This window comes from Squalius cephalus (genome assembly GCF_949319135.1).
Source record: "Squalius cephalus genome assembly, chromosome: 23".
Lineage (NCBI taxonomy): Eukaryota > Metazoa > Chordata > Actinopteri > Cypriniformes > Leuciscidae > Squalius > Squalius cephalus.
Genome location: NC_137144.1, coordinates 9,202,109 through 9,224,852, shown reverse-complemented (window position 1 = coordinate 9,224,852; position 22,744 = coordinate 9,202,109). Strand labels below are relative to the sequence as shown.

At 37.7% G+C, this 22,744-nt stretch overlaps 1 protein-coding gene across 3 annotated transcripts in view; it reads right to left on the bottom strand.

Moving 5' to 3' along the window:
• Positions 1-22,744, bottom strand: part of brsk2a (BR serine/threonine kinase 2a) — a 220,666-nt gene that overhangs the window by 70,917 nt on the left and 127,005 nt on the right. For all 3 annotated transcript variants that reach the window (XM_079859711.1, XM_079859712.1, XM_079859713.1), the window contains exon 3: positions 4,115-4,200. In XM_079859711.1, the coding sequence (XP_079715837.1) occupies positions 4,115-4,200 (86 nt within the window). The remainder of the gene's footprint in view (positions 1-4,114; positions 4,201-22,744) is intronic.

Genomic DNA, 22,744 nt, shown 5'->3' with positions numbered 1-22,744 from the left:
ATACAATTCAATGTGCGATCAGTGCATTGAAACACATTCACAAGTTTGTTTGCGCATCGTTCTCAAGGTGGCTTATTGTACAACTGGTACAGATTTCCTTCATCCAGCAAAGAAACGTTCTCAACTGTCCATCCAGCGGTGGGATGTTTTGAGGTTCCGTTCAATCTGTATTTCACACAGAGCGATACATGAGGGCTTGCACTCTTCAGAAACAATCACAGAATATGACAGAGCTTGTGTTTTAAACCTAAACGGACACTGGAATGAATAACTCACTGCGAGTCTGGCTGCGAGTCACTGTTCTCTCTGCCTGCTCTAATGTAATAAGCCTGCTTTTCTTTACATTAATGCCATTTAAATGCCGGTAAAATGATCTGATCGCAAACTCTGTCTGCTATGGAAGCTTGTTTCTGCCACAGATTAAAAAATAAAAAAGGTAATTGTGACTTTTTATCTCACAATTCAGACTTTTTTTCTTACAATTGCCAGTTTACATCTCGCTCTGACTTTTTATCTCAGAATTTCGTTATATAAAGTCGCAATTGCAGTATCAAACAGCTAATAATGTGTTGCTAATCTCAAACTTTTTGTTTGTGATGTTAGGAACGGGCTGTTAGAAACTGTTTTTGAGACTCATAATTACATCATGTTGTGTGCAAGATGAGTCATCAATATTTTAGGTCCTATGTAAACACTTCAGTTTGTAAACATTAAGGAGAACACTAGCTTATAAAGTCGACAACATCAAAGCTAACAGACATGGATTTAGATTTAATGGCTTTAGTCTATAATGAAACCTCATTAAAAGAACTAATGTTTTCCTTAAGACGCTTTTCAAAGAACCCGGTTGAAGTCTCAAAGAGAATAGACAATTTCATCTCCAAGTATGGGGGATATTCATTTAAACAAGCAAACAGAGTCGAGAGTGATTCTCTTTGGTTGGAGGTTGTACACGGCAGGGAAATACGTGGCTGATAGCTTCCGTTCTACATTGTCCAAGTGTGTGAACTAAAAGCGCTCAATGGAAGATGAGTGTGAAGATAAGTAAAAATGATAAAACTTTTAGTGGGTTTTAGTTTCGTTAAGTCTCCTTGACGATAACATGCTGTCATGGTTTGAAATTAGGCTGTTTTTGAAAGATTGTCAGGAAAAGTTTTGGAGGACTAGAGAGCCTGAACGAACAGTGAATTTTTAAGTTTCTGTGGAGAAACTGCCTTCAAATACACTCACACTGGAGTAAAAAAAAAAAAAAAAAAAAAGCGAGTCAGTGTCATAAACAATTCATGCTTAAACAACATTTGTGAATGTGTGAGTTTCTCTTCCAAGCAAAGCGAGTGGTGTATATATCCGTGGAAGATGCCGGCAAGTAGGTGTCATAGTCAGTTTTTAGATTATATTAGATTAACCTCCACTCAATTATTTTTTTTAACCAGTAAACTAAATGTCAAGCCATTAAAATCATTGCTCTGTTCACATCACTGTCATTGAGATTGTTTTATACAAAAGCACAATGTACAAGTTAATGCTAAGAAACATTTAGACAGAGTATATTTAGTATTTCCATATATTTTGACCTATTTGCTCCATTAGCCAAAACAATTAGAAATAAAGTTTCAACAATTAATTACAGCATCTCCGAGCGCGTTTCATCTCTGAATGAATCAGTGTAAAAAAAAAACAATTACAAAAAATTAAAAAATGATTTGTGCTGTGTGATTGGATGAGTGAATGAGTCAATGAATCACCTATCACCACCTACTGGCTTAACCTGGCAGCGGTACTAAAATAAATGTGATAATACCATAACACTGTGATATATAGCATAGAACAGGGGTCTGTAGTCTAACCACGTATTTCCCTGCCGTAATATTGCAACCTATGCAATGCTAAGGGGTAATCGCTGGAATGTGAGCCAAAGGGAGAGAGGTGTATGTATTTAATTTAGATAAATTACCTCGCCCTTGCATTCAGATCTTCATTTGGAGGTAATAATTCCTCATAGTAACACAGCTTGTTTCAAATTAGAACCTATAAATACTGTTAAAGTGTGAAAATGAAACTGCACAAGTCAATGAAAGTACACAATCTTGACAAAACCATTAGCGTGACGGCACATTACGAGCTGCTGATAGCAGATGTATCACACAAGATAAGTGAATGGCTGTCAGCTTACAGTTTGTTCTGCTGTTTTTGTTGTGCTTATCTTTGATAATGCTATATATTTCAGAGATAAGTACATATAATCCTATTCAAAACACAATGATGGTAATGTGCAAACACTGTTCACACGTAGTAGGGTTTAGTAGGGTCACATTGGAAATCTGTCATTGAAAGTCTAATTTAAATCTGAAAACAAACAAACTTGTAGGATTTTGATGAATTTAAAACAAATTTTATGGAAAATTGCTTCAGAAATATTTGAGGTTCTGCACTCTTTCTATGTTACTAATCAAATCACTAATCAAATTAACTAGGAAACTTCATGGCACATCATGACAAAAAGGTTGCCGACATCTGGCATAGAATGATATTCATGGTACACTGATAAGGCAAAACACTATGACCAGTCACAGGTCGTTGATCATCTCCTAACAAGGCCACATATTAAGGTCTGGGTAGATTAGATGGTAAGCAAACAATCAGTTCTCGTAATCAACATGTTGGATGCAGGAGAAATAGGCAGGAATAAAGATCTGAGTGACTTTGATAAGGGCCAAATTGTAATGGCAAGGCGACTGGGTCAGAGTATCTCTGAAACTGAGAGGATTGTGTGTTGATCCTGGTCAGCAATGGTGAGAATTCACCAACAGCATCTGAGGAGGGACAAACACAAACCGGCGACAGGGTGTTGGACGCCCAAGGCTCATCGATGCACGAGGGCAACAAAGGCTATCCAGTCTGGCCTGAGCCAACAGAAGGTCTAATGTAGCACAAGTCACACAAAATATTAATGATGGTTATGGGAGAAATGTGTCACAACACACAGTGCATCACACACTGCTGTGTATGGGGCTGTGTTGCAGCAGACTAATCAGAGTGCCCATAATGACCATCATTGAAAACGCAAGCGCGAGGTCATCTGGTCCAATGAGTCCGTGGACGGCCGTGAACGTGTGCCGTTTACCTGGGGAAGTGATGCACCAGGATTCACTGTGGGAAAATGTCAAGCCAGTGTGAGGCTCTGGACAATGTTCTGCTGGGAATCCCTGAGTCTGACCGTTCATGTGGACGACAATTTGACACGTTCCACCTTCCTAAACATTGTTGAGACCAGGTCCACCCCTTCATGACAATAGTGTTTCCCTGGTGGAAGTGCCTCTTTCAGCAGGATAAAGCACCCTGACACACTGCACACATTGTTTAGGAATGGTTTGAGGAACATGATGAGGAGTTCAAGGTGTTGCCCTGGCCTCCAAATTCCCCAGATCTCAATCCGATGAGCATCTGTGAGATGTGCTGGACCAACAAGTTCAATCCACAGAGGCTAAACCTCGCAACCTACAGGACTTGAAGAATCTGCTACTAAAGTCTTGGTGCCAGAAACCACAGGACACCTTCAGGAGCCTCGGGGGGTCGGCGCTGTTTTGGCTCTTATGCATATTAAGAATGTTAAAAATCACAGTATTACCATGATACCAAGAGATGTAAAATATTAAACACATGCAGTGCTTCAAAACCAGAGAAATCGTTTTCATAAAGATTTGTTGATGCCAAAAAATGCTAAGTGAATTATCATGGTGTTTCCATGAAGGATGAGTCGTGGCCCCATTAGCAGCTCTCGAACTGCCGTGACTAACAGGCTGCTTCACACTTTCATCATTAAGAGTGTTTTGGCACCAGCAGAATCCCTCTCTTATAAAACCTTTCAGGATCAAACACTCATTTCTGCCAAACTTTCAGGATGCACCACCAAACTCCATTTGATTTTGCTAAACACTTTCACATTTTGGGTTTGCAATCCTAGTCATATTTCATCTTCATAAATAATTAAGAATAAACAAATATAATAAGTATAAAAGTCTAAATAAGTGTCTTTGCAAAAATTACATACTACAAATCAATACAAATAAGCAAAGCAATATTTTACTTTCATCAAAATGCTTGTAATACTTACAAATATTTCTTATTTTCGTAGACGTCGTGCAACTTTAATACATGCGGGTGTTCTATTAGCTTCAAGATGGCGATCTCTCGCTCCACCTGTGGAGTAGTAAAGAGACAAGAAAGATATTGAACACACAACAAAACAAAAAAAACAACAACAAAAATTAATCACAATAATGTGCATTTTAATGTATCACAACTTAGCAAGGGAATCATAAATAATTTAATGGTTCAGATTCCTCCAAACAATTCCAGTTGCTTAATGGTTCCATTTATGATTCTTTTAGTACTTGTAAAGAATAAATGTTTGCATATCTGACCTGAATGATAAATCAATTTAAAACAAGTCTTGCAAAAGGTGTGTTTACACAGGCTTTTATTAGCCTGGCTAATGTCAGACCTCTTTCTCATTGAGACGTGGTCTGGGAACCACGTTCATTTTCTCATATTTGAGGCGTGGTTTACGAATGCCCAGAGCCGTTTATTGGGCGCTACGAATGTCTATCAAATGCGCCTCTACGTAGCTCATAGCCAATCGTCTCAATTATCTCAGATGATGTATGTAGAGCGACAGAAATTCGACGAGGAAGGAGACGATGGCTGAAGAAGACTAAACTACTTAGAACACTATCTAAGGCTGCATCGAAAGGTAACTTCGCGTCTGCTGCCATGTTGGATCCATAGATATAAACAAACTGCTTTGGTGTGTCGCATAGACGTCGTCATCGTCTTGCTGCGATTGGGTCCCCTCGCTGAGGCGAAAATCTGGTCCATGGTATCCAGGCTGCCTAGCAGCGTGAATAAAATCGCGCTGCGCTCAAGGCAGCATGGGGAAACCCAGGCTAGGATTTATTAGAATTTCTTTAGAGGCCTTAAAGGTGCAGAAAATTTAAATCAACACCTAAATAAACAATTTTGTGAATATTTGCTAGATGTCTGTTCTGTGTGTGTGCTGAAAACAAATATTGTGTCTTGTACATAGTCCTGGCTGTTTAATTAGGACAAAAAACTAAGTGGATCGAACCGATCCACCGAGCACTTTTGTAGCCAATCAGCAGTAGGGGGAGGCCAATCATCCACACATGATGGGGGAGGAGAGAGAGTGAGCAAGCGGGACATTTGTAGAAAGACTGTAAAAAGAGAGATGACTGAGATATTACTAAAGAGGAAATGGTCCGAGGAATATAATTGGACAAAGAAGTGTTACGATCAGACAAGACAAACGCGTGAATATTGGAGAACCTTTCCAGCGCTGGAGAGACGTTAGAGAGAGGGAAGGCTTGAAAACGAATGCGAGTAACATTGGTCTACATTTCATAGATCCAAGATACGCTATTGTTGTTGATGCAGATGATTCATCCATACTTGCACAGCTAGTCTGACACGACAGCTTTTAGTTTGGGGCCGAGCAATCAAAGGGGAGGGGAGTACAGTTGTTTGTTTGCGTGTCGATTTCAAACATCAACAGAGTTTCTCAGAAATTGCTTACTGCACCTTTAACTGTAGTAAACAACAATCCTAAACTAACAAAAAGTGTGGTAGCATATTTATTATTTTATAAATTACTACCAACAAAATTTGTAATGAGTGAATTCATAATTTAACTACACACTGTCATATAAATTTACACGACAATGCCGTTCACGGGGGCCTGAAAACACAAACTTTTGAAAACGGGTTTCAAAGTACAAGTTTTTGAAAACAATACCGTTATCATCTCCATGCAAAAACGCTAATTTGTGAAAACCGAGACATCATGCGCATGCGTATTCGTGTTTAGTCTATAGGCCTGTCAGCAGAATACAGTACGTTTTTAGTCGTTTTAGTGGATCTGTACAGTATCAACGGGGATCGTTTTGACAACATTGTCGTCTGTAAGCGAAAGAAAAAGCTTTTCCATTTTTAGTACATCATTATCGTGTAAACGTACCATAATTCACTAAAAGAAATGACTCATCAGAGTCTGAGACTGCACTGGTCATGCTGTATGTTTTTATTTATAAAAAATAACCAGCTCATAAGCCTAATTTATTCTAAAATGGGACTAAAGTAGTTGCACTGTGTTTTTGATTCACTACTCCATGTTTGAACCGATACAGCAGTATTTGGGAGCAGCGTATCCTCCATCAGGCTGCTGAGCTCTGAGAGGTTTTTATAAAAATGTAAAATGATCACAGATCAGCAAAAAACCTCAGAGTTCAGAGGCCCGTGTTAGGAAGAGCACACCTTTGCAGAATTCCTCAGGAATAGTGCACAGCACAAGTTTGAAAAGCTAAGCATACTTGTCAGTCTATTGTGCAGATGCTTCTTTAATTTGATTCCCACATGCACAAGATAAACATAGTTGAATCAAGCTTAAGATGACTTATAAAGCTAGTCTATGTGAAAGATCTCTCTGACCTGACAGGGAACCAAAGGAAATCTTAAAATCGCAAGCACTTCGCAAAAAAAAACTGAGCTCATAAGTCAGAGACCGAACCTAAGATTGTGCAAGTTGTAAGCAAGAGAATCGTCCTTGATTTACATCACTGTCTTCTGGAATATTCCTAGCATGCACACCTGCCACTGCAGATCAGAGCAGAGGATGGGGACGTACACCATATTTCCTGAACCCACCTGACCCTGTTCCCGGTTCTCAAAGCCCCCTGTACTTACGCTCACCCAAACACACCACACTACAGTAAAGAGCACTCAGGTGACACTAATGGTCTCTAATGCTTTGAAATCTATGTCAAACTTCAAGCTTCAGTTGTAACTCTGTAACTTGACTTTCCATTTGCCATTGACTTTTCAAAGCAAAGCCAATGATTTACCCCCCAAAATTACATGATGTATCATGAGACAACATTGTTCACAAAAACAAAACAAAGTCACAGAGTCAACATTCAAAGTCAGAGAGAAAACATTAAAAAAATCTGTACGTTTTTTTCTGAATGTTATAAACATTGGAGTGTCGATTCCACAAAATGTATTCATTAATTTTATTTCAAATCTAGTTGTTACTGAAAATGTTTTTTTAGCATGTGATTCTCTTTGTACACAGTCCAGTTATACAATCTTTCATAGACGTGTTCACGTTTAAACGCACTAAATTTAAACATCATTTAATTCATTACTTCTATATAGATTTATATAAAGTTCCTTAAGCAAGTGGCAAAGCATTTAAACATATACTGTATGTTAAAATCACAAACATTTTAAATTAAAACTTATAATTGACAAAAACAGCAAACTCTCATGCCTTTTCTTTTGAAATTAAATCTCTATACAAGAAATGCGTCATAAAGAACTTTATGTTTTTCCACCTCCATGAGTGATGAGTGCCATCCATTATGTCGCCTTTTATCTAAATGTGAGGTAAGGTGAAGTTTTCCTTGCATTACCCAGGGCAAATAGCCATGTTTTGACTGTGAAACACAGTAGAGTTTAATTTATAAGCATTTATGGTGTGTGAACCTGGCATAAGGTTGAATTCCTTACTAATGTTTTATGTATCCTAAATGCACAGTTAAATCATAGTTTTACTGTTTTTGACTTTTGCAAATCCAAACGTGACTGACAATGTATAACGCAAATCCACTGAAGGCGAATTGCAGTAAGAACCCATGTGTAGTTTATTTAAAGTCCCCCTGTAGTGAAAATCAAGTTTTTAATGTTGTTTATGTCTATGTGGCGTTTTAATGCTTTAAGACAAACTGTGCAAATTCATAAGTCAACACCATTGCTGAGTATTTTCTCTTTAAAACTGCAGTGAACCAAAGACAGTCTCAAAAACATGATTTGAAATCGCTGGTGTTTCTGACGTCACAAAATATCTTGTAACCAATCAGGTCAACGTGTGATCGTCAATGAGTGGGTCTCTGAGCTGGAGTGAGTGAGTGGAGGCGGGGCAAAAATACAGAGAGACAAATGACTAACAAGGAACACCAGAGAACAATCAAACAATGAACCAATGACTAGAACATGACACATAGACAAGGGAAGCAAATGGCAAACAGGAAGCATGACAGTGAGAATTACAAAATAAAAGACATGAAAACATAAATATATATATAATTTCCAAATATGAAATATATAAAAGAAGATACAATAAAAATTAAAAAAATCATAAAAATGCCTAAAGTTAAGGAAACCCTCTATTCTTCAGCCAACAGTTGGTTGGTTCCCCAAAAAAGCAGAACAATCTCCACTGTTCCCTTCAGAAAAGCACTTATGTGGGGATTGTGCCAGTAATAATTCTGTAATACTGCTGATGCTGATAAAGTGTGGAAGTCATGGAAACACATTCGGCCTTGCTATGTGTGGCATAAAGATGCAAACAGCCCACAAAATAAAATGCAAATAGCCCACCTTGTTGGCAGAGGCTTTTTACATGAACTCTGCCCACCACTGTTTGACTGAGCCAGACAAAATGACAAAAGAAAAGCCTCTGCTAAAAGGAGCAGCGTTCTACACATCTAACCATTCAACACGTTATTCCCAAAATTAGATAATCTATAGGCACTTTTTTCCCCTTTTCAAATATCTTCTTAATTACACTTAGTGTAAATTTAGCATCTATCTCTATTTGCATCTAGGGTAAATAAAATCTATCGCTAAGAAAATACTGCTAATTCCACTTAGTGTAAATAACATTTAACGCTAGTTGCACTTAGTGTACATAGCCTCTGCCAAAAAAAAAACACAAAAAAAAACACATTTCTATGCAATGTAAACCTCTCTATTCTAAGATTCTATAACTAGCCTCTGTATTCAGGTAAATATCTGGATTTATTAGACATTACCTTTAGACATTTACTAGACATTATCTGCTCAACACGGAGTTAAAGTCCTTCACTTCCTGTTTTAATCAGGCATACAGATGTGATGACTATTGAGGGAATAAACAATGTGGCCAATGGCTTGAAGAGAGTGCTGGAACAACCACGGAAATCCCGGACAAAGCCATCTTGACAAACGTGGCACCGCATCAAAACTCTCTGAACGGCTGATCCAGAGCCAGTCAGAAGAGCCAGGCAGGGAATTTGGCGGAGAGCAATGTCGTTCAACACAAGATGAGCCACGGGATCTCGAGTGAGCAGAAACCACTGTCAGGAGCTTGGGGAAAGAAATCTGTACGACTGAGGACTACTCGATAAAAGCAAATTAAGTCACGCTGAGGATGTTTATTATATCTAGAAAGAGATATAACATTGCACTACCATTCATCTCAATGGCAGTAGCTTTTTGAGCAAATCACCTATAAAAGGTAACCAAATAAAAGTAATGAGATTTTCTTACACCCTGAATACATGTAAGTGTATGCATCTTAATTATTTTCTAAATATAAATTACAAGGTAATGCGTATTTTAACAAATTCAATACATTAAGTCATAACTATTTGTACATTTTTGGAAAACTTAACCTTGCCTTGTCAAAAAAGTCACAGGTAACACTTTATTTTACAGTGACATATTTTACTTACCATAGTAATAACAGTAAATTATGCATAATTACATGCAACTAACCCTCAACCAAATCCTAATCCACCCTAACCCTATAGTAAGCACATATAGTTAATTAATATTACTCAGTACTTAAATATATAATTACACTGTAACAACAACACCTTAAAATAAAGTGTAACCAAGTTACATTATCTAATATTCTAAGAGACTTATTGACCTTGACACACAATGTCATTTCCTGCTTGTATTTATTTATGCTTTGTTTCCTGTTTAAGGGTGCACCATATGACTTTAGTAGTTCCTAAGTTTTTTTTAGTTTTTTGAAGTAATAATAAGTTACTAAGCAGTTAGCCTAGTCAATTTAATTTTCTTCTAAAACAATGATAAAAGATCATGTCAAATGAGGTGTTTTTTTCAATAATCCAATCATTTTATCATCTTTTTTTTTTCATTGTGATATCAGAATGTCAGATGTTCACCCTAAAATGTATATTTTCCACAAAAAAAAAAAAAACAATCTAAATGACTTAATACAGAAATTAAAAACATGTTACTCACAGAAGATGTGTATTTAAGTCATTGCAATTTTAATGTACTTTTTTTTTTATAAAAGTACTTTTAATTCTACTTTTTAAGTACAAAAGAAAAAGTCTGCAATAAAAAAATTGGGGCAATAAGTGGGGTTCATCATAAACCCAGTTGTCCTTTGTATCTGTTGAATTATTAGAGCTAATTACATTGTGAATACATTTTGAAGGTTGAAGCTGAATGATATCTGCAACAAGCCCTTAGAGCGATAAAATAGCTCTTCTAGATTTGTGAAACCTGAAGCTCCGAGGCAGATACATTCCTGATGATTAAAGAGTTGCTGCAAATGAGCTCGACTCTCTCCTCCTTCCATTAAAATCATGTCCAACCTCCTATGCTCGCCAACTTCTCATTGCTCCATCTCACCATATTGACCCATTCCCTCAAAATGTCAGTTTGCTGACACCTGTGCACCTACTTCTATGAATAGCCGAGCGTTAATTAACTCTACACACCTGTGTGCATGCAGCCATCCAATTTCCATATAACTTCATTAGCGAGTTATTACACTGGGTCTGGCTTAGACTCTACACCATTTTGAGTCAACGTGGGCCGGCAGAGATTCGGGTTCAGGTTGCAGGGTTCTTGATTTGTGGGGGTGAGTTGAGAAGAAGTCAATCAACCGAGCCAAATCGTTAAAATGAAGGCAGATCATTAGATTTGAGTGAGAACACCTCTGCACGCCGGTGAGTTCGCCAAGCTCTTGCGGGTCACCAGATTTCCAAGTCCAATAATTAGCGATAATGTAAGTGCCGTGCAGTAATAGAGACCAACATGAACCTCATTTTCAGGAATGACCCTGAAAAAGTTTCTTTCGACAGTCCGTCGCACAAAGTCAAGGTCGAGTAAGTGTGCGAGACTGACGCTAATCCAAATTGGTTATTTGACTGGGAAATAATTCGTCTTGTAGATTCTCTCCCACTCATTATTGAGTTGTTAACTCAGAACGTACAGGAATCACTTGTGTGAATTCGCTGATCGTTACTGGTCTGTAGAAAGCAGTCACAGAGGTCATCTCCACTCGCGCTAAGGGAGCTAATGATTGAATACTATGGGTACTACTGTAGTTTTTTATGCTAGCTTTCTTTTTTCATCTTTTTTTTTTTTGGAAACAAGTTGAGTTGGAGAGGAGGGGGGTTTATACGAGAGATATCATACATTTTAAAGCAAAAACACACAGCAATTCTTTAAGGGGTTCAATATAATTCATTATGCACAATCATAGTGTAATTTCAAGGTACAGATGGTGTGTTGAAAAAGGGTAATAAAACATCCCATGGAAAGGGGTTTGGAAATAGGATGGTTTAGATAAATTAACCATGGCGGAGAGCTAAACCGACAGCTGTTTCAATCCAAGTGTGTTTTAGAGCCAGTTGGTTGAAGTTTCCACACAGGAGGCTTCATTAGCTCAACAGCTAGAGTGGTTTGTAAACTGCTATATTGTAGCTTAACACAGTCATACATGGCGTTATTACACCAAACATTCTGTATAATACCGCAATTATGTGTTTTATTGTAATTAGATTTGGTATGTATATGCACAGAAATTCAACAAATAAGTTGGAAGTTGGAACTGCACAGCCCTGAAGCAAACATTAGCATTAGCCAAGTAAACAAATGCGGATGATAAACAAAGTAACAAAATAGTATAATAGTAACAAAATTTGTACAACTTCCAAAGAAAATGTGACTAGTACTTGCACTGATGCCACAATGCTAGTATTGTAAGCGTTGCTATGTGGTTCTTAAAGGGATATTTCACTCAAAAATAAAAAAAAATGCTGTTAATTTACTCCAAGGTGTAGGTTTTTGTTTTGTTTTTTTTCAGTAGAAATGTAAGAAGATTTTTAGCTGGTGATTCATATAATGCAAGTCAATGGCTACCGTCACTTTGAGAGTTAAAAAAACATTTACAGGCAAAACTAAATGAATACCCGTGGCTCCTGGCGATAGATTCACATCTAAAATGTATTTACTGTTCAACTAAAGAAAAAAAGACACCTGAATGGTCTGAGGGTGAGTAAATTAACAGCATTTTTTTTTTTCATTTTTGGGTAAACTAACCCTTTAAGGGGTCCTGAATGTTTTTTGGTGGTATTCTATGACTTAGCACCACTATTTACAATGGACGAATTCCAGGGCCAGTTTTATGTTTTTAACATTGCTAGGAGAAATGACAAGCAATAAGTGGAAGCAACACTTTGAGTACAACATTAAAGGAAGGTCTCCTAATTACTGTATCTTAACAAGATAAAATGCTGCTGCTGCACGAACTACAAAAGGCGCCTTGCTTAAACACAGAGCCACAGAAGAGACAAATTAGTGATTGTGATCCAACAAATGAAATATTGAATAATAAGATGGTTTGACCTTACACTGGGAAAAGCCTCTGAAAATAGTGCATTTCAATGGACACATGACTAGTGTGTGTTGCACTGACATAGCAATTTGCCCACGATGCATTACGTGCTAACTTAGTTTTACTCTGAACCAGAATCCTTATAATTCATTGCACTGAAGAATTAAGCCAGTGCTTATGTAATAATAATCAGCTTCAGCGATGGCTAATTTTTCTTGGTCAAATGCATTCCCATGAATACCGTTTTTAACACTGCAGCTTTGCTCCAACTTTAGTTAATTAGGGTTATTAGCTAGCAAGGTAAATTAATTGTTTTGAGTTAATTCAAAATGCTTTAATTGCAGAACAAAAAGGGTTCTCAAGACATAAATAGCTTCTTGTAAAGATTGTAAAGCAGTAAATACTAATTACTTTAATATACTTCCCCAAGTGGTCAGAAGCAACTTGAAATGCAGCGTTTTGCAAAAGCTCCCTTTCCATTAATGCTGTTGTGTTGTGCTGAAAACAAACTAACTAACAAAGAACATCTTAAGCCAGCCCAAGCTGGTTTTCTGGTCTGAAACTGTTCTCTTAGCCTGGTAAGGATGGTCTGTTGGCTGGTTTTTAGAAAGGTTTTGGCCATTTTCAGCAGGTCAGGCTGGGAGAAGAGCTGGCTAACCACCAGCTATACTAACACCAGCATGGCCATGAGATCAGCTAGACCAGCTGAAGACCAGCTTGGTGAGGATATGAGACCAGCTTTACCCAATTAAAGCCAGCAAATCAGCTTAGGCTGGTTTAAGCAGGGGTTATTTTCAGCATTGAGGGATGTGCAAAGCAACACATTTACAAAATAAACCTGTCGGTAGCTCAAGTTTCCAAATGTATTCTGGTAAAAAAAAAAAAAAAAAAATGTAAAAGCTAACTGTGCACATGCTGAAACCCTTTCTGTAGAGCAGTTGTATCTCTTCATTATGGAAGCTTGTTTCTGCCACAGAATAAAAACTAAAAAAAATATATATATCTCACAATTCTGACTTTATATCACACAATTTAGATTTTATTACACATTGGGACTTTATATCACGCAATTCTGACTTTTGTAACTCGCAATTGAGAATTTTTATCTCACAATTCAGACCTTTTTTCTCACAATTGCAAGTTTACATCTCTGAATTGCGTGATACAAAGTCAGAATTGCGTGATATAAAGTCTCAATTGTGTGATATAAAGTCAGAATTGTGAGATATAAACTCGGAATTGCTAGAAATAAACTCGCAATTCTGACTTTATAACACGCAATTGGTAGATATAAAGTCAGAATTGCATGATTTAAAGTCGCAATAGCGATTGTGAGATTGAAACTCGTAATTCTGAGGAAAAAAATCAAAAAGTCGCAATTATCTTTTAAAATGTTTCATTCTGTGGCGGAAACAAGGTTCCATACTTCATTCATCAACTAAGCCAAAACTTAAATCTTAAAAATAACTAATAAAAAAAAAATAAAAAAAAATAAGAACAGCTAACTCACTATAGTCAACCTCATTAATCAACTAGTATTGGACTGGTAAGTAACCGCTGTTGTGTTGTCATCCTAATATTGTGTTGTTATAGTTTGTTTTGTTGTCAGTTTTGCTTTGACAATGCTGTCATTGGGAAAAAAAAATATCAAATGTGTTGCAATGTAATTAGAATTGGTATGCACCAATTCTATATAACAAAGAGTCACTCAAACCACATTAATGCAAAGAGAAGTATTGAACTCAACTGACAAACATGTGACAGTAAGGAGACCTTATATCAGTAGAACAACGAGATGCAATAAACATTTAGTGTCATTTCCTTTATTCTTTCTGGCTGGTTTGTTTAAAAGCAGCAGATTACTTATACAGAGTTAAACTTAAATATCTCAGTATTTTAAGCTACTTGAAACTGCCAAAAAATCAGAATGTTAATTCATACAATTGCATACTGCATTTCTATTGAATTATATAATGTAAAAATGTCAAGGTTAAACATGTTACAACGCTGCCTGATTAAGACAGATAGATAGTGTCTGTTAATGCGTGAAAATCCAAATTCAGCATTAACAATCACCATCTTTATTATCATTTAAAGGGCTTTGATAACACATCTGTGAAAATAAAAGACATTACAAAATAAAATAAAATAAAAATAAGTGCATGTTTGTGTGGGTAGTGAATATTTTCAATTTCCAGCTAAACTTGATAATTATTCAACAAGAGAAATAGGCAGAGTTGTTCATCATTGTGCAACACAATACAGATACCACACAGTGCTTGAATATTTCGTAAAAAAGGAGCGAAAAAAAATAGTTTTTTGCCGTTTTGAACTCATTGCAACCTCTATGAAAATGGAAATGTGAAAGTCACGTATGTAGATAGAATATATTGTTTCTTTGAATGTTAAATCTGGATTGATACACATTTCCCCGTGAAAACCAACTTGTCGTGTCGTAAACACACTCGCCTAATGAAAAAGTGCGGGGGACGAATTTGCATATTATCAAAAAGTGGAGGGGACACGTCTCCCAAGCCCATGCTTGCAGAACAAAACATGAAAAACGATTTAATCCACTAAACTAGTGAAGATGGACATCCTGTCGTGTCATATCTAGTATCTAGTCCCACTGCAACTAAAAGGAAAAAGTGAACTGATACATGATGAAACAATCAGCAACCGTGTTCAGCAACAGTGCCCTGCAGGAGCCGTAGCATTATGATGTTATGCTGCCACATTTTCTCCTTTTCCTCTCCTCTCTCATTCCCTTCTTCACGGGGGCTCTGTCACTCACTTTTAAGACCAAGAGCCCGTATCATGAGATCAGAAAGGGACCGACAGACATGAATCAAAGTTGAATTTTGCCATTTGATCTGAGCCCATTTTATCGCTAGCCCTCTGATTCTGCTTCAGATTTTGGAAAGTTGCATGCTCCTGGAAAAGCACAAAGGGGAAACATTTGGGCTGAGCTAAGCCGGCACGCATCTATTCCCCAGTCGAGGTGTTGATGGTGCGAGCTGGGTTTGGTGCCCTGGGCCTTAACCGCATCTCTGTTCCTCATTAACACAACATGTGCTGAGTGTGAAAGTTCTTTGCAGTGAGTGGAAGTCACGGCAGTGTGAACACAGCTGTTAGCATTGCACAGCGGTGACAAAGACAAAGATGACTGGAAGGGAAGTGCAGGGACTGGTTTATTGAACTACTGAGCTAAAAGCCTTGTGTTAACAAGAGACTAGAGAAGTTTGATGAGTCATTTGAACCACATTAACCCTGTAAGGCCCACCGCTGTAATATTACAACATCAGTTTTAGCTCTACTAAAATAAACCTGCAGATGTTTTTTCTTCTCTCTAAGATCACATTTACACAACTAATAAGTCCTATTGTGTAGGAATATTTGATGGAATATTTTGTGAATAGGCCTGTTCATCTTACCATGAACTCACACAACCTGTGAAGTTGACTTGAAGCACTCCATCATGTTTTACTGGACTGAATATTAATTAACATTCAAGTAAGTAAAATGCCCCAAATACTTGTTTTTTTAATGGGATTAGTAATATGTCTAGATCATGCAGATATTAAGGTACTGGTGAATGCTTTAATCATGTTAGATTATATATTAATCATATTAGATTATTATGTATTAATAGAAAGGTGTAGCAAACTTTGCCTGTGCACCTTGCATATTGCTTGGATTAATGTTCCATGTGACATAAATAAATACTATTAGAAACATTGTTTTTGATCATTCACAAGTTAAATGTCTTCTTTGTTACAATTTTGAGCATTATCAAAATGTGTTTATTATTAAATGATAAGTTCAAGTTGAATTAAGGAATAAATTATTTCTTTGAGAATTTGAAAGTATTTGTGCAGCAACATTTGAATCTATATGTATTTTATCATTTTCGAAATATACTTAACTGGTCCTGTTTTCTTTTCTGGGCTTTGCTTATTTGCACAATAAGAAAGCCAGACTGTATTGTGTGAATTCTGTGGAATGTGTGAATTCTTTAAAATGTGTAAGTATGATTGGGATATGGAAAATAACCAGAATGCCACCAGCCAGGAAAGATCATATAATCTACAAAGTGTGTGATGTCATTGGTGCCGTTCAAAATGGGAAAAGTGATTTTGAAATGGATTCTGATGAAGTGATGAAGAGGAATATGGAGATGCCTGTGAACTGGAAAAGGAAAACTCAGTGAGCGCCTGTCTGATGATTATGTGGACATTATGCCAACAGAATCAAGTCATTTAAGAACGCAGGCCAGGCCCCCTGACAGGTATCGCTGGCTGATAAAGGATTTTATCAGTCCCAACACTGAATTTTCAGGTCAGGATATCACTAATGATGCCTTCATACACCACTGGAGTATATCTGAAAGTTTGTGTCAGAAGACATGAACACAATAGAGGCAGACACAAATCCTGCAGACACTGTGGTACACCAACACACTTTGCAGCAAGTGTAATGTCCGCCTCTGCTTCTCGGAGGACAAGAACTGCCTTTGGGACTATCATAATTGAATATGGCTAAGAACAGAGCTAAATCATAGAAATGCCAAAGTTTTCATTCAGTTCATCAGGTTTTGTAAATACAATCTGATTTTTTTTTTCATAATAAATTCTTTAAAAATATGACTTGTCCAATTATTAATATTGTGTACTTATTAGTGTACATAGGATACTGTTATAAGCAATACACCCTGTAAATGAACCCTCTACATTTGTTCAGACAGTGAGTGAAATCAATGAAATTCTGCTAACCAACAAGCCCAACGTTGCAATATTGCAATATTACATTTCCCTAAAAACTTACTAAAATGTCAATGTAAAAACCCATTTATTTCTGCATTATGTCCTCTTTCAACAACATGTAAAAGATGGAGGAAAAATTGTTTTTCTATATTTGGGTCTTTAAGGTTTAACCATAACTGTTCATCTTTAAAGGGGGGGTGAAATGCTATTTCATGCATACTGAGTTTTTTACACTGTTAAAGAGTTGGATTCCCATGCTAAACACGGACAAAGTTTCAAAAATTAAATTGTACGTTTGAAGGAGTATTTCTGTGCCAAAAATTGTCCTTCCGGTTTGTCACAAGTTTCGGAAAGTTTTTTTCGAGTATGGGCATGTGTGACGTCAGATGTAACGGAATTTCCTTATATGGGTCCTAAGGGCACTTCTCCGGTAAGATCGCGAGCGCACTCGTAGACCAGAGCAAGAGAGCGAAAGCAGTTCGCCATCAAAGCGCCCTGCTTTTGGGAAGCCAATGTCACCAAAGAAGTGTGTTTTTGGTTGCCAGGGCAAGACAACCCTGCACAGATTCCCAAAGAACCCAGCATTAAGGCACCAGTGGATGGAGTTTGTTTTTCCTGAGCATAAACGGAGTTGTGTAGACTGTTTGTTCCCTGCATTTCGACGATGATTGTTTTATAAACAAAGCCCAGATCGACGGATTTGCAGATCGTCTAATACTTAAGGATCGAGCAGTCACAATGATAAAGGTTCGCGGCCGTGCGTTGGAACCGGGACGGTGAGTAAAACTGTTGAACAAATGTCTCTGTGTGTTGTTACTAAGTTAGCTCGGCGGGTAAGCACAGCTTTAGCTCCGCCCACACGGCCCGCCTTCAGCCGCTCGGTTTTTTCCGGAAAGACTCGGTACAGCCTATCTTTCTTTTATAAATATAATAAAACTAAAGACTTTTTGGAGATATGAAGGATGCAATACTACTCTATAGGTACTCAAGATTAACAGGAGATTGAGTGAAAATGAGCATTTCACCCCCCCTTTAAATGTTAATAATGTATTATTTAAGTGATTACCAAATGACTACACACACACACAAAACAGACCAGAACCCAGACTCTTTAAATGGTGGATAGACAATCATTTTTATAAAGCAAATCATTTTCAATGTATATGTATGGTGGAATTGAATTACCATTGTAGCTCAACATGCTGCGAATATCACATACAGTCAAAATACACCAACTGTCTTCAGCAACATTTGAATTAACTCAAAATTATTTGGTTCTGGTGTCTGGTTTTACGTTTAACGTAATCAGTTATAAGTGCTCAGTTCCCAACCTTATATGTGAAGGTTTATTTTTAAGGCTATTAACAGAAGAATTGCCTTTCTTAATACTACTATAGCTGTCAATCAAATGGGTCTCTGGTGAGCCACAGTAGCAAACGTAAGTTGTCTCTAAGAGTTTGAGTGCATTTGTCCTTCTGCAAAATGTACTTGGACTCTTTTTTTCCTGAAGATGAGATACCGAAGGATGACGTGCTGAATCCATAAAACCTCACCAATGGGACAAACACAAGGCAAGATGAAGTACTACCTGCCCAAACAGTTTGTCTCAAGGTCATGCAAATACACACGAGGCCTCAGCATCTGATTTGCTTCTGTGTGTCGCCCTTTATTTGCACAGCCAGCTTTCCTGAGCTGCCGGAAGGCTGGTGTGCTTCTCCTGTTTAACTCGCTGCTCAGGGATCAGCTCAGTGACATTTGTTGGCATGTTTCAGGAGTACTAAGGGATTCAGATTCGACTCCTTGTCAGAATAATCTACAGATTCCAGTCCAAGACAGCACAAAGAGGCCTACTCATCTTTTCCCTCTTGATTTAAAGCACGCTACGCCAGAGGAAACTAATGCAGCTGGAAATGTCAGGAAGTTTAGTTCGGAAATCAGCCGAGACAAGAACATCAACTATGAGTCTAAAGAACATGCTCTGAACGTTGTAAGAGATAAGGAGGAAAGACCTTAAATATGTAACAACTCAAAACAACACTTCTTCACCGAGTGTTGCAGTCAAAACAAGAAGCATCACATCAATGATGTCATCTAGAGGAACTTTATGATGTTGTAGGGTTAACAGGCTATGGGTAGTCAATAACAGCATGCTGTGTTTGATTCCCGGCCTGCTTTTACCAAGGGTAAATTGCACTCAAATTGACTTTATTTGAGATGGAAAGCAGTAGCCTACCACACACTCACATCAGCAGGATCCAAGTTAATCTCAGCGGTGCTCATCTCCTTTACAGTGAATCCAAAGATCCTGACACGGGTGCGTCGTCAATACCTCAGAAACAACGATTGATCTGAAAACACCATGCCTGGATCAGCTCAATCCAACTACGGCAACAGAGATGTGATGACTATATCTCATTCATAGAGATTTCTTTCCACTATGACCAGCCCAATGTTTGCAGGATACCCACTCTTGCCCCTCCAAGGACACAAGTCTTGCTTTCTTCAATCAAGCTCAAAGCGGAAATGGCCTCTTTAAAAAAAAAAAAATAAAAAAATAAAAAAATAAAAAACCTCTCCAAATCACAAGCTGACACGCAATCACAACTCCGTCATGCTGTCAATTTGAGCTCTGACGGCAGCTGAGTTATGACACAACTGAGGCACTAGTCGGTGCTAACGGACATATCCTTTTATGACCTTGTCCATAATGGAGTCTAATGGTTTATGATGTGTAGTGCTGGAGAGAAAGGTCATCTGAGGTTTCACTCCATGCAGTCCCCTTTCCTGTGAGCGCAGGGAGAATAATGGGAAGGATTTATCATTCCGAGAATTTTTATCACGGTTAAACAGAGGTGCCTCTGGTCAAATCTAGGGAATCCTCTTCATGGGTAATGCTGAACGGGGATGGACCAGAACAGATTTACTGCCCTTGGCTAAACTTGGCATGAGGTTAGCACCATCATATCCGTATGATTTCAAACATGATTGGGATAACTGTATTGAATTTAAGGTGAAGAAATGGGAAGCTGGTGAATGATAGTAGGGGTCAAGAGGGCTTTGGGCAGACCCAGACAGCTAACTGCAACACCTTCATAAGTTCAAATCAAATTACTCTTTAAGGGAAAATAATTGCAATACTTTTGCCCTCTAGATTTACACCTTCTCCACAAAATCAGGAATGAACAGCCATCCAAATGCGAGTAGAAAGCACTACTTGTACAAAATTCAAGAATAAATGGTCCTCTGAATGTAGTGAATGAAGTTTCCTTTCTATAGATCTCGAAAGCCTCAGCAGGTCAATGATGAGGTTAAGCCTTCTAGAGACTGAACCGATCAATATAACTTGGCCAGACCATTATTGCCAGCCCTATAGCCAAGTGACAACTCATAGGTTATTTCTTTTTTAACAAAGTAACTCCAATTGGAAAGTCTCCTATCATTTGTGGAAAAGCTTGAGGTAAAGAGTAAATTCAGTCTAGGTTTGAGTTCTTCTGGCGGTTTAAGACAAAATACTTATCACATGTCAATTAACTTAACACAAGTCAATAAAGCTTCAGTGATCTGTACTGGTGTAGGTACATGTTTTCTGTCTCAGCTTGACTGTCAATTGTATTCTTGTCTAGAAAGAGATTGGCACAAGTGCCTATTGACACATTTAAAATGGAGGAGCGCTTTTGGCCATGAGCCCTTGTGGAATATCACGATTCCTGGAACACGGTTCAACACTGGAACTTGAGCATGATTGAGCAATTAGGGCTTTCAATCTGCAGGCAGCCGTCGACACTCATTAGCTCTCACCAGCAGAATCCACATTTTACACCCACCACCAACCTGAGGGTGGTCAGTCGGAATGATGTTAAGCAAAACACTTCAACATGCTTATTAGCACAAGCTGCCGAGCGCCAAGATAAATCCAGACGGACCATTTCCCATAAATGAAGCCATGATAAAGATGGAGCGGCATGAAATGCAACCCAGCATGGACAAAGATAGCCTTGGCTGTGGGTGGCCGGGTTTTAATTCATTGTTCTTCTCTTCTGTCCTGCAACAAAGACCACTATGATTTAGACGACTGCTACCTCAGGGAAAAACTGAAAGATTAAAAAAAAAAAAAAAACCTTCACAGTAATAACCCATTTGAATTAACTACACATTTATCCCTTATAGCCATGTTTTCATTTCTTTTAAATTAAATATGGCATTTTCCATCAAAAATAGATCTCATATCATGATTACTTGAAGTCTGTTTCAAACTGTAAGCTGTAAAGGTCAAGATGGACTCAAGGTACACCTAAAGAAAATGCCTAAAACCCTCTTCACAGTCACACTGGCAGTGATTTGCAGCTTCAAAACAATGGAAAAAATCTTTCAATATGAATGAGAATCTGATTTCAATTGACATGAGCGGCAGCGCCGTTGGCTACACAATATGTCCAGCCACTTGACAGGGTTGAGAACAGTATAACTATGTAAATTAGCTGCAACATGATGCACGACTACAAATGGGAGGGAAGACGGTGGAGTGTGTGAGCAAGATGGAAAAGAAGTTAATGTTTCTTTGAGGGATTTGACTCTTCTATATGATTGGTCTCTGTCCCGATGCAAGGATATAATAAAACATTATGTGAAAAAAAAAAAAGTCAGAAATTGTTAGAATAGTCTCAGGATGTACAGAGACCTGGCAACCTCCAGTGATTGTCAGAGTGAACAGTGGATGTTGATTCTTCTGTAAAATGACTTAAACCTCCAGCTGCACCATTCTAAAATAATCAGTGTTGTGAACTTTACAGTCTCTTGACATGACAGAACATAGCAACAGCAAGAGGTTTCAATTTGGAAAAAAGCTGTTTGAGGCAACAGACAATAGCACACTAAGACCAGAAAGAGAGAGACAGAGAAAGTGAAAAGTTTATGGCAGTGCCATTCTACTGGAGTGACCAGCTGCAAAGTAATCTGAACTTCAAAAATACCCGCAGTAATTCAGCAATTTCAGACGTTCAGAAACTGAGTTGGTCTCTGACATTTCAAGCGGCGCAAAACCTTTTGGAACAAAAATCTATTCCCAATTTAGTGCAGCATGGAGCGATCCATACTCGCTAGAATTCATGTCAAGGACAGAGGAAAATCTACGGAGAATGGGGAACAAAATTAGAGAGGAATGTCAGATGACCTTCCATTGATTAGGTCACATCATGGACTTGGAAAAAAATGTTAACAGAAAAGGTATTGAAATACTAAGTAACTAGCAAAATCTAATACAATAATTACACATCCACACTCTCATAACCGAGATGATGACATGGCGAGTCCTGCAGGGACATAATATACTCCATGCTCAATTATAAAATATGAAATAAAATAAAATAAATAATAAAAAATAATAAATTTACAAACATGGATATTTGACAAGTAACACATATACATACACACATTTATATATTTATATATATATATATATATATATATATATATATATATATAT